Here is a 13176-nt window from a genome sequence, read left to right on the forward strand (position 1 = left end):
AGCTGAGGATAGACCTTTAGGGCCTCAAGCTTTGGGGGTTGATTCCAGGGACTTGAAAAGAAGTATACCGTTGTATGCTGTATCCTGCCTGAGAGTGCAGTTAATCCGGGGAAGTATCCGAGAGTTTTCCGGCAGGGACTGCACCCAGTTCAGCAGGTGCCTGCGGGGAATGGAGGCACTGCACCAGTAAGAAAGAACCACCCAGCAATGACAGCCTGTCCTGTTCGTCCCCACTACCATCGGCGGACACTCAGTATTCTGTGAGCCAGCAGGTGAGCAGCACAAAACACTGTAATAGTGAAGTCTCCTAGAGTTTGGGGGAAAACCTATTACATCTAGTTGATACTTTTACATCTCCAATGACTGTTTATAAACCTGGAATGGCTTCAACCATCTGGGTGATGTGGAGCCTGATGGTTTGAAAGAGCTTGTGAAAGTCTTCCCTGTGGCTTCCAGTTTGCTCATGTTCCAACTGCTCATAGTGAAGGAAGGAGAAGGGACTTCCCACCACGAGCCAGCTGCTCAATTGCTCCATCTAGAATGTAATGTGGAGGAAGGGTTCGTGGAGGGTCACCGGATAGTGCTGACAAACTAACTGATCATTTTCCCCTGCATGGAACAAGCAGGCTAGGACTTGACAGCTTAGGCTTTGGCCTCCCAATCGTGCTCAGTGTCTCCGATTGAATGACGACAGGGAATGAATTCCATAGTGACATATGCTGTATAAGAACCCTGGCTTCCAATGTCGCAAAAGGACAACAGAAGCTGCTCGGATTACTTCTGGCATGAAATTGTCTCTCCTTAAAAAGGGTTTACAGCACATGGAACTTTTTAACCAGCAGTGTCCGCTCTTCATATAATTTGTGGTAATCCTGTTGTTGGCGATCCCATTTGGGCAGCTACTGCTGCACTTGAAATAACAGCTGCAGCACATTTAAGCGCTCCCCAAAGGAAGGTACACGTCTGTAGTTGCTCATGTTTGCAGACAGCAGACATTATCAGCAGCATTGTAAGGTTTTGTTTTTTTTTTTCATTAACCCCTTTGCAGTCAGAGAGGCCAGCAACAAGTTGGAAAGGTGGGGTTTATTTAATGTGAATCCTAAATAGTCATGTTCTTGTAACTTGTGGGTGTCAACTGTATAATTGCTCCATTGTTATATTAAATTGCAATAGGATTAGTGGATGCTTTTGAGTTTAGACATAGGCTGTGAAAGCTGATTATTATTAGTCTATGGTTCTTTGTGTCCTTAAGAACCCTGTTGTAGAACAGGGGCGGCCAACTGCAGTCCTAAAGGGCCACCAACAGGTCAGGTTGTCAGGATATCACTGATTCAGCTGAAGCAGGAATATCCTGAAAACTTGACCTGTTGGTGGCCCTTGAGAAATGGAGTTGGCCACCCCTGTTGTAGAAAAAGGCCATACAGTATAAGAGTTCGAGCTGGGCAAAACAACATGTTCTGCTCATTCAGTCGAATATGTACGTTCCCCCTCCGAAACTGGGAACCAATTTTCTTGTGTCTTTTCTGAAAATGTTGTGTGCGGTGTATATATTGCATTGGTTTTTTTTATTTCTTCTTTCATACTGTTGAAATTATAGGAAAGTTCTACAGAATTACATAGCAAATGGAGGATAAAACAGTACACGTTGGGAACGTTTTCTTTATTTGCTGGAAAATAGCTGTGCTACTACAGTGGAAATGACAGACCATGGCTCTCCCTCTATTCCCTTCTTTTCTAGGCTTTGACGTTTTTTTTTTTTTTTTCTACACTATCTAATCTCTCTTTATATGCCCCCTTTATTCTTCTAATACCTTTCACTATATGCCGCCCAGTCTCTATCTATCCACCGCCCCCCCCTGAGTATTCCAATAGTTCTGCCTGCCTTTCTCTGTGCCTCACTGATTTGGGGGGGGGCGCAGTCTGCCGGATTTCTAGCATCTGTTTCCCAGTCTTCAGTGGAGTTTAACTAGTGGGATTCCGTACTTTGCCATTACAACGGCCTTTTTGGTCCAGAACCCTCACTTCTCACTGATTTTGGCCCCTATTAGTTGAAATGTTTGTGATCTCGCTGTGTGGCCTGTGACAGTGGTATATATACACCATATAATGATATTTTTTTTTTTTGGTAGGGCTTTTGGTCAGTCCATTCTGTTTTTCACGTTCTTCAACCTATTCAAAAAGCAATGTTTCCATTAATTTATTGTATGTCGGGCATGTTCTTAGTGTCTATAAATCCAATCGAAATCTATTCAGTATATTCTAAATGGATATGGTAATGGATATGGCAAGGAGGGCAAATTATTATTGTCGGATTGTGTGGATTGACACAGAACACCACAGGCGGCTGCTGAGAAACATGCCTGGCTAATGAAGGTGATAGTCACACAGACACCGTCATTTGTAAGATTTCAAGGTGGATAATGTTGAGTTAGATTTTTCCATGATATTGGATTTGTCTGTATTTTTTAAATTAAACTGTATTAATGGTTGTATAGATCCCCTGTTTTTAAAGGAATTAAGAACACATACCTCAAAAACAGCTTCCCCACCCAGTCTGACTAGCTTTAGCCATGCTACCATGATTATGGATCAGATTCCTGTAAAATACTATTTGTAGTGTCTAGTTATATAGTCTATGCAAAAGAAAGCATAACCTCATTGTAATTACAGGAGGAAGCGTCTTAAATATTCTTCATGGGATTTAAATCATGCATTTAAATCTATTTTTGAACGCACTGCTATGTCTACTACACTAGGCTTGTAGTAACAGGCTGATTTTTATTTAACCGTTAGAAACATGTGGTGCATTCTACTGCTATTTATATTTCAATATAACACCATACTGTATCTATCTAGGGAATAAGGATAAACTGGAGAGGACACCATATCCTACCATTGGCCTGTACTTTTTGGACATGTTAGTCAGGGTTGACATATTTTGATACTTTAGTGGTTTGTGTGATTTTACCACACAAGGCTCTGTTCTATGGAAAGTAAAGCTGCTGAGATATGTTTTGCACACAGATGTTGTCCTTTGTTTACTATTCTCATTATATAATTCCCTGCTTGGAATATTGACAAGTTCCACAACAAGAAGCAGTCTACACCACATATCATTTATGGCAATGTACAGTAGTCACATCTCGGTTACGATATCACCAAGAGCACCTGGACAAGAAATGTGCAGCAAAAAGAAGAGCGGCAGCAACAGATATAAACTGAATGCAGATTGAGGTTTGGTGAGGTAAGGTGCTCAAAGTGTGCTATATATAGGAAGGAGGGGGACACACTCTGGATATTGATGCATTAATAAGTGTATATACTGGGCATAAAGCAATGGGGCACTAGATACCCTGAAGGCTGGGGTAGGTAGTCCAGAGACAGCCTCCCCTACCTCATTGGGTTGGCCCTGAGTACTCACAGTATTCACTAGCAACCAGAGTCTCCCCTCCACCGCGTGCTGCTGAAGAGAGATGAAGTCCAGCAATATAGAAGAAAATGCAGCTCACCACGATCCAAAAGAAGAGCAGGTCTGGCCAAAAAGGTAATCTTTAATGAGGAATCATAAAAGCAAGGGATGCAGCCCTTCTACGCGTTTCGTGTCTAGCACTTTATCAAGAACTTCTTGATAAAGTGCTAGACACGAAACGCGTAGAAGGGTTGCATCCCTTGCTTTTATGATTCCTCATTAAAGATTACCTTTTTGGCCAGACCTGCTCTTCTTTTGGATCGTGGTGCGCTGCATTTTCTTCTATATTGCTGAATGCAGATTGAGTGGAATTTTTCTCAAAGCTTGCAGTCGGCCATCTTTTTTATTTTACATGCTAATGCAGCCAGTGCCAGTCTCATGGCAAAACAGATGGGGTTATTTACTAAACTCAGCAAAACAGAGACAAAACCAGTGCAAAATAATTCCACCAGATTTATCAAAGGAAAACACTCAAATTGCTTTTTAACTGAGTTCCTTATCTTTGAAAAACATGGTGCTATTTTTACACTGGTTTTGCCCCAGATTTACAGACAAGAGATTAGCAAATAATCTCCGTAAAACCATGCCAATTTGTACATTTTCGCTTTATAATCTAGAACCTTTCCATTCCCCACTGGGTTGACACATATTTCCAGCTAAACTTTGGAGGGCTGGGCCTGTTCATGTTCTATGTAACCAGATGCCAACCCATGACATTTAGAGTGCTGTTTGTTTGATGTTTTCATTACTATGTGCTTGGGTTGGAGAGAAGTCTAGAAAAATGTTATGTGGATATTTTTCCCATGTTCTAGCAACAATTCTCACAGGTATAACTGACAATGTGCGCACATTCCCAATACGCACCCTCCGCGCAACATTATGTGGAAACGTGCACTATACAGGAAGTATGGGCAGGTTCACAGGTTCGAAATTCGAGTCGAAGTTCGAAACGATGCGAATTTCAAACCAAAACCTTGGATTCGTTTTGCAAATTTAGCAAAAATTTTTTTTTACCTACTTCCCCCCCCCTTAAATCCAAAACCAACACCAATTGAGTTCCAGCAAAGCAAAACACACTTTATTTATTTTTAGAACCAAAATACAGTGAAAGTGTTCGCCCGTACTATTCAGTGACAGTGCCATCCAGTGGTTTCTTAATAGAATACATATAGTAGCACACCTTTTTACCTCAGTAAAAACATATTTTTTCCATACACAGCACTGTACGTAGAAATTTGTACATTAAACTAAGAGCTTGCAGTCTACGTTTTGTGCCTGAAACACCAGGAGGTGTAGTGACTTCCACAGGATCACAGGGAGTAGAATAGATATACTTTGGAGATCTTAACTGGGTCTCCAAAGATGGTTCTCTTAGTACTAGTATAAATGTTCTCCAGTTTAGTCCCCTTTGAGACAAGTGTTGCGCCCCTCCCTCGAACAGCACCTTGGTAATTTCTCACTCTGCACTGGGCCACTGGTATTAGCCTAAAGTAAGATAGATGTGTATGCAGGGTCGGCGACAGATGGGGAGGGCAGAGACCTCTGTCGGGGCCCGGTGGCGGAGGAGGGCCCGTCACTACATGCCTAACCCAGCTTCCGGTATCGGCTGCCTGGGTGGGCCCCCCTCCACCGCCAGTTAGAGCATAGATTGACCCCATCTCCACAGGTAGGGCGAGGGGGAAGAGAGGGTGAAAGAGTGAGTGAAAGAGAGAGAATGGGGGGAGTGAAGGGGGGAGTGAGTGAGAGGGGGGAGTGAAATATAGGGGGGAGGTGGGCCTACATGGCTGCCAGTGGGGGTGGGGGGGGGGAGCAGACACCTCCCCTCCTTCAACAACCTGTCGTCCCGATGGAGACTCTGGCCCCGGGAAAGCTGTTGACAACTGCGTGTGTGGCTAGGCAGGTGCAAGTAAGTTATATAAATAAGTTGCATAATACATTTATAAACCGTTTACAAGCATATTATGTCACAGTAATTGACGTGTAGTAGTGGGACTAGTTTCCTATTTACATGCCCCAATCTGTCATTCCTTATTTAACAAAAAAGGATTTATATTGAAATATTTTCTGTTCTTGTTAAAGCATAACAAAACACAAAACCCCAGCAAGCAAGCACTTTCCAAGTGAGTAGGTCCTTTCATTCTTCTGGATATAGATCCAATGTGGTCTTTCTCCCTCCTAATAGAGGTAAATGAGAATTGTAATCCTAATAGAGGTATATTGGTATTTTTTCTGGTAGTGTTAGGACTTGCGAACAGGGTCTGCCTTGTCGTGGCTCGCAAGCTTACAATGCTTTGGCCAAAGGGTTAAACTAAATTACCCTTTTTCAAGAGAATATATAAGTATTTTACTGTGTATTTTTGTCATGTTGGATGTAGCATTGGGCTTCTCTGTCGTCTCTTGTTAAAGCATAAACAAAGTGCAAAATTTCAGGAAATGTTGGCTAAAGAGCTTGAATGTAGTCAGGCTCTCCTGAATCCCTTCTCGAGACCACTACTTTAATAATGGCTGGATAATGTAAAGTTATACTTGTGATTACAGGTCATTACATTTCCTTGGACACTTCATATGGAACACCGGGTCAGAAAGCTGTACTTCTCAGCGCCGACCTCCAGCCTGAAGAATGGAGCTGTCTCAGACTGGTCTACCAAATTGCTGGGTCGGAATCTTCTTCTGAGCCCAGCAGGCTAAACGTGTTTGTCAGGCCAGAGGGAGAGAGCTTTGATTATCTGCTATGGTCAGCCAAGGAGCAGTCGGACAGCTGGCTAATATCAAGCATAGATTTGAGAAATACCACAAGAAAATATAAGGTAAGCCTACAGTATTTATATATGTTTTATTGTTTTCAGAAAGAATGTGTGACCTATAGAAATGATTTATCACATCATTGCTGTCTTCGTTTACAAACTTTTCCAACATAATATACTGGCTTGTCAGACTAGCTTATTGAAGCTGGCTCTCTTAATACTTGCCATATCTGGTACATATTTCACAAATAAAGTTTCTCCCATTCTCTTCTAGAAAATATTTCTTATATGAACTATACCAGGGATATTTATTATTCAGTTAAACATGAATATGAACTATACCAGGGACATTTATTATTGTGGTAAAGTTACATCTGAATTATAACCGGTATATTTTGTCTGTATTATTGTTGGATATTTAAAGTAGCAATGCTGTAACGTTGAACTTTAGAGAAATATTCGGTATATGAAGTTCTAAGTTTTATTATGCCAATAATAATGGTTCACTTATTTGTTGCTGTTTTGTATGAGCTTGTGATCTTGGAAGTGGTTATAGGCGCTAGGACCGATTTTCCTATTCCACATAGAAATGGAAGCATTACATTCTTCATTGCTGACAGTTATTGTAGGTTTTTCCCTTTTTTGAAAATGAAATGTAAGATGCTCGATTAGCACAAGCTAAATATATTTACATACTAGCTGATATACCCGGCGTTGCCCGGGATGTAATTTTGGGGGGGCGGGCGACAGGGTTGGGCTTCCCCCCCCCCCCCTTGACAGCTAGGTGGGTGACTCAGTTGACTGAGTGTGTGGGTGGATGGGTGACTGAGTTGGGTCGGTGACTGAGTGGGTGGGTGGGTCGGTGACTGAGTGGGTGGGTGACTTTGGGTCGGTTTGACTTTGGGTCGCTGGGTGGGTGGGTGACTTTGGGTCGCTGGGTGGGTGACTTTGGGTCGGTGGGTGGGTGACTTTGGGTCGCTGCGTGGGTGGGTGACTGAGTTGAGTGGGTGGGTGAGTGAGTGCGTGGGTGACTGGGGAAAGTGGGTGACTGGGGGAAAGTGGGTGACTGGGGGAAAGTGGGTGACTGTGGGAAAGTGGGTGAGTGAGTGAAAGTGGGTGAGTGAGTGACTGGGTGGGTGTGTGGGTGGATGTGTGGATGTGTGGGTGACTGGGTGGGTGACTTTGACTGGGTGACAGTGGGTGGGTGGGAGACGGTGGGTAACTGGGTGACAGTGCGTGGGTGGGAGACGGTGGGTGACTTACCTTGACTGGGTGGTGTTTCCTGGTGGCAGACGGTTCCCCTCCTGGCACGGATATCCCCGTGGCAGCAGGCTGGGGCAGGAGGTGGGTTCGGAAGCTGGCGGGGGGGCAAGAGTGGCAGGCTGGGGCAGGAGACCCGCGCCACGTGAGGGTGAGTGCAGGAGGCCCGGCCCGCGCTTCCCCTCCGTCCGGGAGCCGTTGCACGTGATGGTGAGTGCAGGAGGCCGGGGGAGTGCAGGAGGCCGGGGGAGTGCAGGAGGCCCGGCCCGCGCTTCCCCTCCGTCCGGGAGCCGTTGCACGTGATGGTGAGTGCAGGAGGCCGGGGGAGTGCAGGAGGCCCGGCCCGCGCTTCCCCTCCGTCCGGGAGCCGTTGCACGTGATGGTGAGTGCAGGAGGCCGGGGGAGTGCAGGAGGCCCGGCCCGCGCTTCCCCTCCGTCCGGGAGCCGTTGCACGTGATGGTGAGTGCAGGAGGCCGGGGGAGTGCAGGAGGCCGGGGGAGTGCAGGAGGCCCGGCCCGCGCTTCCCCTCCTTCCGGGAGCGCACGTGATAGTGCGGCTGGGGATGTTGCGGAGCGTGCGGGTTTGGGGGAGGTGGGGGAGGTGGGGGAGAGAGTGAGGGGCACCGGGAGAGGGGGGGGAGGGGGGTGTGGAAGGTGAGCTGCGGTCCGACTGACGGGGGAGAGTGTGTGTGTGTGTGTGTGTCCTTTGGCCCGCCACTCTGCCTCAGGCCAATGAGAGGTGTGCGGTGGCGTGTGGCCAAGGGACCAATGAGATTTCCCCTAGGGACACAGGACATCCAGACAGGCATACAGTGCTTTCACTAATATAGTATAAAGATGTAACCCTCCGTGCCTGGCTCCTAGGGAGTTTACATGAAACGTCTCTTATCTTGGCTTACTCAGAGTTAATTACCTTGTCAGGGTGCTGGATTGTGCAGGCTGGGAGTTGGTAATGCAATGATGGGCGCCAGGAACTTTATTCATACAAACAGCAACTTTATTAATCACCATCAATAAAGTTGCGTTTACACGGTACACATCACTTTATGTATAGTATCATTACGGTTCTCTGTATGTGCTGTCTGTATCCTCTTCCCTCGCTGCACACTATCCCGGCCCGCTAGGAAGGTGCCCTAGGCTTGACTAACTCCTGTTACATAAAGGATCCCTCTGCTTTGTAGTGTCGATAGAGCTCTTTCCTTTTGGGCCCTAATGGGCCTTGTACTACTCTTTGTATGTGATCAGTGTCCCTGTCTCTGGTGCTAAATGCCAAAACGTGGTCTTCTCGGCGAGAGTCAGCTATGGACCCTCCTATGGGGATGGTCCAAATATGCCTCGGAACTGCAGCTCGTTGAGCCCCCTCTGGACATAGGCTGCCTGTCTGAGAATCAGAGTACTGTGGTGCCATTTCTGCAAACGCTATCTAAACAGAGCACTGTCCTTAACTAGAAACTCTTCAACTCCTCCTGGGACCTCAGTCTAGAAGCCACTCCCCTTTATATATATCTATCCTGCAATTACATAATTATCACTAGGCAGAACTGGGTGGGGCTATGATTCTGCCTTGTCACCAAGCACCATGGGATGGGAAAGGGGCGGTACTCTGGGTAGGCCCACACAGTTAACTCCTTAAGGACATAATAATTCCAAAGGGGGTTACATGCGGGTGCGTGTGTGTGTTTGGAAATATACACACAATTGTGAAGAACATCTTAAGATTGTAGTTGAAAGCACAGAAAGAGAATGGAGGAATCGCTAACAAACAGAATAAGAAAAGCAGTTACTGATGAGGCGACAAGAAATAAAGCCAAGAAGCAAGAATCAGATATGCAGAGCTGTGCACGACAATCCCCACATGTATAGCTGAACACGTAAGAAAATGTAAGTGTGATATGGTGAGGAAGACTATTGACGATAACAAAAGCTTAAAGAAGACGAAGCGGTGACATAGGATTGGGAAGAAGCAAATTTATCATAAAGTGAGTTCAGGACTTCTACATGAGATTGTACACAGATTACACAGGATATAATCCAGCAGGAAGTGCGAGAAGAAACCACCATGCATCCTTCCAGAAGTGGCAAAGGCAATAAAATTAACGAAGAATGGGAAAGCTCCCGGGGAAGATGGAATTACAACTGACATCTTGAAAGAAGCTGGGGAAGAAGTTGGGGAAATTATTGCAAAAATCTTTACATGCTGCTGGAAGAACAGGAACAGGAACATTAAAGAACAATACCATAGTTATCCTCATCCACAAGAAAGAACAATACCATAGTTATCCTCATCCACAAGAAAGGAGACAAAGAAGACCTCAAGAGCTACAGACCAATCTGTATACTTCCAATTCTGACTGAGGGGGCAGCCGGGCCATCAGAATAAAAGGTTAAGCCTGGCATTTGCTCCTACCTGTCAAGATGGATGCCTATGTTACAGAATAAAAGACCATCTTATTGCAACCATTAAATATAACACTGTTTGAGACATTGTTGTCATATAATCCCCAGGTACACCACTAGGGGCATTTTGTTTGCTGTCTGTTACACCTTTTTATTCTGCCAGACTGTATGCAGCATATAATTTGTTTATCTCCACTATGGGTATAACTCGCACTCCTTACGCTTTGCTGGTACATAGCATGGTTGTGGTAGTGCCGGATGTTGAAGAATATATATATATATAAAAAGGTATCACCTAATACTGAAGAACTCATTTATTCTGCACTATGTATGTACCTATATATATATATATATATATATATATATATATATATATATATATATATATATATATATATATATAGGTACATACATAGTGCAGAATAAATGAGTTCTTCAGTATTAGATGATACCTTTTTTATTGGACTAACAATTTATGTCATAGGACAAGCTTTCGAAAGTTCTCCTCTCTTCTTCAGGTCAGCAATACTGATATACAAAGGATTCTATGGCTAAAACAGTGTAGAAAAAAGAAAAAAAACAGATATGGACTGTAGATAAGGTAGGGTGTTAAAAGTGTTTGAAGCCAGGGGACGGTGACAAGGAAAGGTGGGGAGGGGGAGGGATGCTGAGGGGGGGCGGGGAGGGAGAGAAAGTGTGGATAAGAATGGAGGCAAGCAGGATAATTACAAACAATTTTGATAGGGTGTGAGAAAACCCATGTCCGCATTAAGTCCTTTGGTTTTGGTGTCAAAGAGTCTTATCATTCTGTGTTCAAATGTTTTCCGTTCTTGGGTGCGTTTAAACATTCCATTGAGGATTTTGATTTTTAAATCATTTATGGAATGATCTGGTTGTGAGAAGTGATGTCCCACAGGTGAGCAGTATCTTCCTTCTTCGTGATGGAGTATTGAGTGTCTGTGCATATTCATTCTTCCTTGTAGTTTTTGGCTGGTTTCCCCAATGTAGCAACCTTGGTCACATTTGTTGCATTGAATCATATACACTATATTCGTGGATGTGCAGCTGTATGATCCTTTAACATTGAATGTTCTATGGTTGTGAAGAAAACCTAAAACAATTCCACGAGTCCCTGAACTCATTCCATCCATCAATTAAACTCAAAATTGATTATTCGGCAAACCTAGTAAACTTTCTAGATACAACAGTAACACTGAAAGATGGCAAACTACACACCTCTGTATACAAGAAACCAACAGTCAGATGCAGTTACCTCCACAACTCCAGCTTCCATCCCACTCATACAAAACAAGGTATCATACACAGCCAGGCTATAATATACCACCGCATATGCTCTGACACTGAAGACAGAAACATGCATCTCACAACCCTGACCGAATCGTTCAGACAGAAGGGTTAAAAACCAAAGACCATTGCCAAAACTATTACATCTGCACTAAAAGCCCCACGAGAACACCTGCTACAATACAGACAGAAAGAACCTACCACACGGATACCACTAGTGACCACATACAACCCTACCCTAGAGGGTATACGAAAAATAATCAAAGATCTGCAACCATGCTGGTAGAGGATGTGACATTAAAATAAATCTTTTTCAAACCTCCCATTCTTGCATTCCGGCAACCACCAAACCTCAAACAGAAATTAGTCAGCAGAAAACTTCACAACGATTTTAAAGACACTGATAATGGCACAAAACCATGCAACAACAAACGCTGCAAACTGTGCAAACATATATGCCAAGATCCCACATCCAGGAATTTAGTGTATATGATTCAGTGCAACAAATGTGACCAAGGTTGCTACATTGGGGAAACCAGCCAAAAACTACAAGGAAGAATGAATATGCACAGACACTCTATACTCCATCACGAAGAAGGAAGATACTGCTCACCTGTGGGACATCACTTCTCACAACCAGATTATTCCATAAATGATTTAAAAATCAAAATCCTCAATGGAATGTTTAAACGCACCCAAGAACGGAAAACATTTGAACACAGAATGATAAGACTCTTTGACACCAAAACCAAAGGACTTAATGCGGACATGGGTTTTCTCACACCCTATCAAAATTGTTTGTAATTATCCTGCTTGCCTCCATTCTTATCCACACTTTCTCTCCCTCCCCCCCCCCCCCTCAGCATCCCTCCCCCTCCCCACCTTTCCTTGTCACCGTCCCCTGGCTTTAAACACTTTTAACGCCCTACCTTATCTACAGTCCATATCTGTTGTGTTTTTTTTTTCTCTACACTGTTTTAGCCATAGATTCCTGTGTATATCAGTATTGCTTGACTTGAAGAAGAGAGGAGAACTCTTGAAAGCTTGTCCTATGACATAAATTGTTAGTCCAATAAAAAAGGTATCACCTAATACTGAAGAACTCATTTATTCTGCACTATCGCAACTGGACTAACACGGCTATTTTCTGCTTCATACATACATACATACATACATACATACATACATACATAGCAGACTGAGCGGTAGAGGCGCGAAAACATACTTCTCAGAGTCTTCCCCCCGATCGGCCGGCTCCGTGCGCGGGCGGCCCTAGAATAGAACGGCTGGCTAACCACAACCAATTATAAGTGCCGCACGGCGGAGCAAGCGCGCCCACTATATTACGGGCCTAACTACTAAGTCTTACACCTCATAGATCATTTACGATAATCAGTTTAACCTTTTTCTTTAGCTTTAAGTGGCTAGATAAGAGTTTCCACCTAGTGATCAGCTAGATAGATTCACACCAAATATGGCACACATTATATAGTCCTGGACAACAAAACAAATGTATCAGCTGTGGTGCAAATCCATCCAGCCGATCGCCAGATATGACAATTTGTTTTGTATATGTACGTTTAGAAAGGGAGTGTACTGGCTACTCACCCATAACTATGTATATAATTTCCTTTAAGTATACTTTTTTGGCATCTTAATATATAAAACTCAATGTGTCACAGTGTATCTGTTTGAACATCCCTGTGCTCTTCTACAGTACTCTTTTTAAGATTAAGAATGTAGGCTTCTACAATAGTTACTTTGCTTCTTTGCTAATTAGCCATTTATATTCTGGTTTTATAGATAATACACAGTAAAAGTAATTGAAAACAATCTGGCTTCTAGCCATTCAGTGATATAAAAAAAACTGCATGGGAAGCAGGCATTAAATAAACATAACACACTGGTCGACAATTACAAGCTCCACCAGGTTGACTTTGTAAGGTATCCATCCACACGTATATTACTTGTAATCTACTGTAATAACAGGAGCAGTTATTCT

At 43.8% G+C, this 13176-nt stretch overlaps 1 protein-coding gene across 2 annotated transcripts in view; it reads left to right on the plus strand.

Moving 5' to 3' along the window:
- MAMDC2 (MAM domain containing 2) overlaps nucleotides 1-13176 on the plus strand; it is a 124754-nt gene that overhangs the window by 69942 nt on the left and 41636 nt on the right. For both annotated transcript variants that reach the window (XM_075597827.1, XM_075597835.1), the window contains exon 3: nucleotides 6008-6276. In XM_075597827.1, the coding sequence (XP_075453942.1) occupies nucleotides 6008-6276 (269 nt within the window). The remainder of the gene's footprint in view (nucleotides 1-6007; nucleotides 6277-13176) is intronic.

This window comes from Ascaphus truei, chromosome 1 (assembly GCF_040206685.1).
Source record: "Ascaphus truei isolate aAscTru1 chromosome 1, aAscTru1.hap1, whole genome shotgun sequence".
In the NCBI taxonomy this organism is placed as follows: domain Eukaryota; kingdom Metazoa; phylum Chordata; class Amphibia; order Anura; family Ascaphidae; genus Ascaphus; species Ascaphus truei.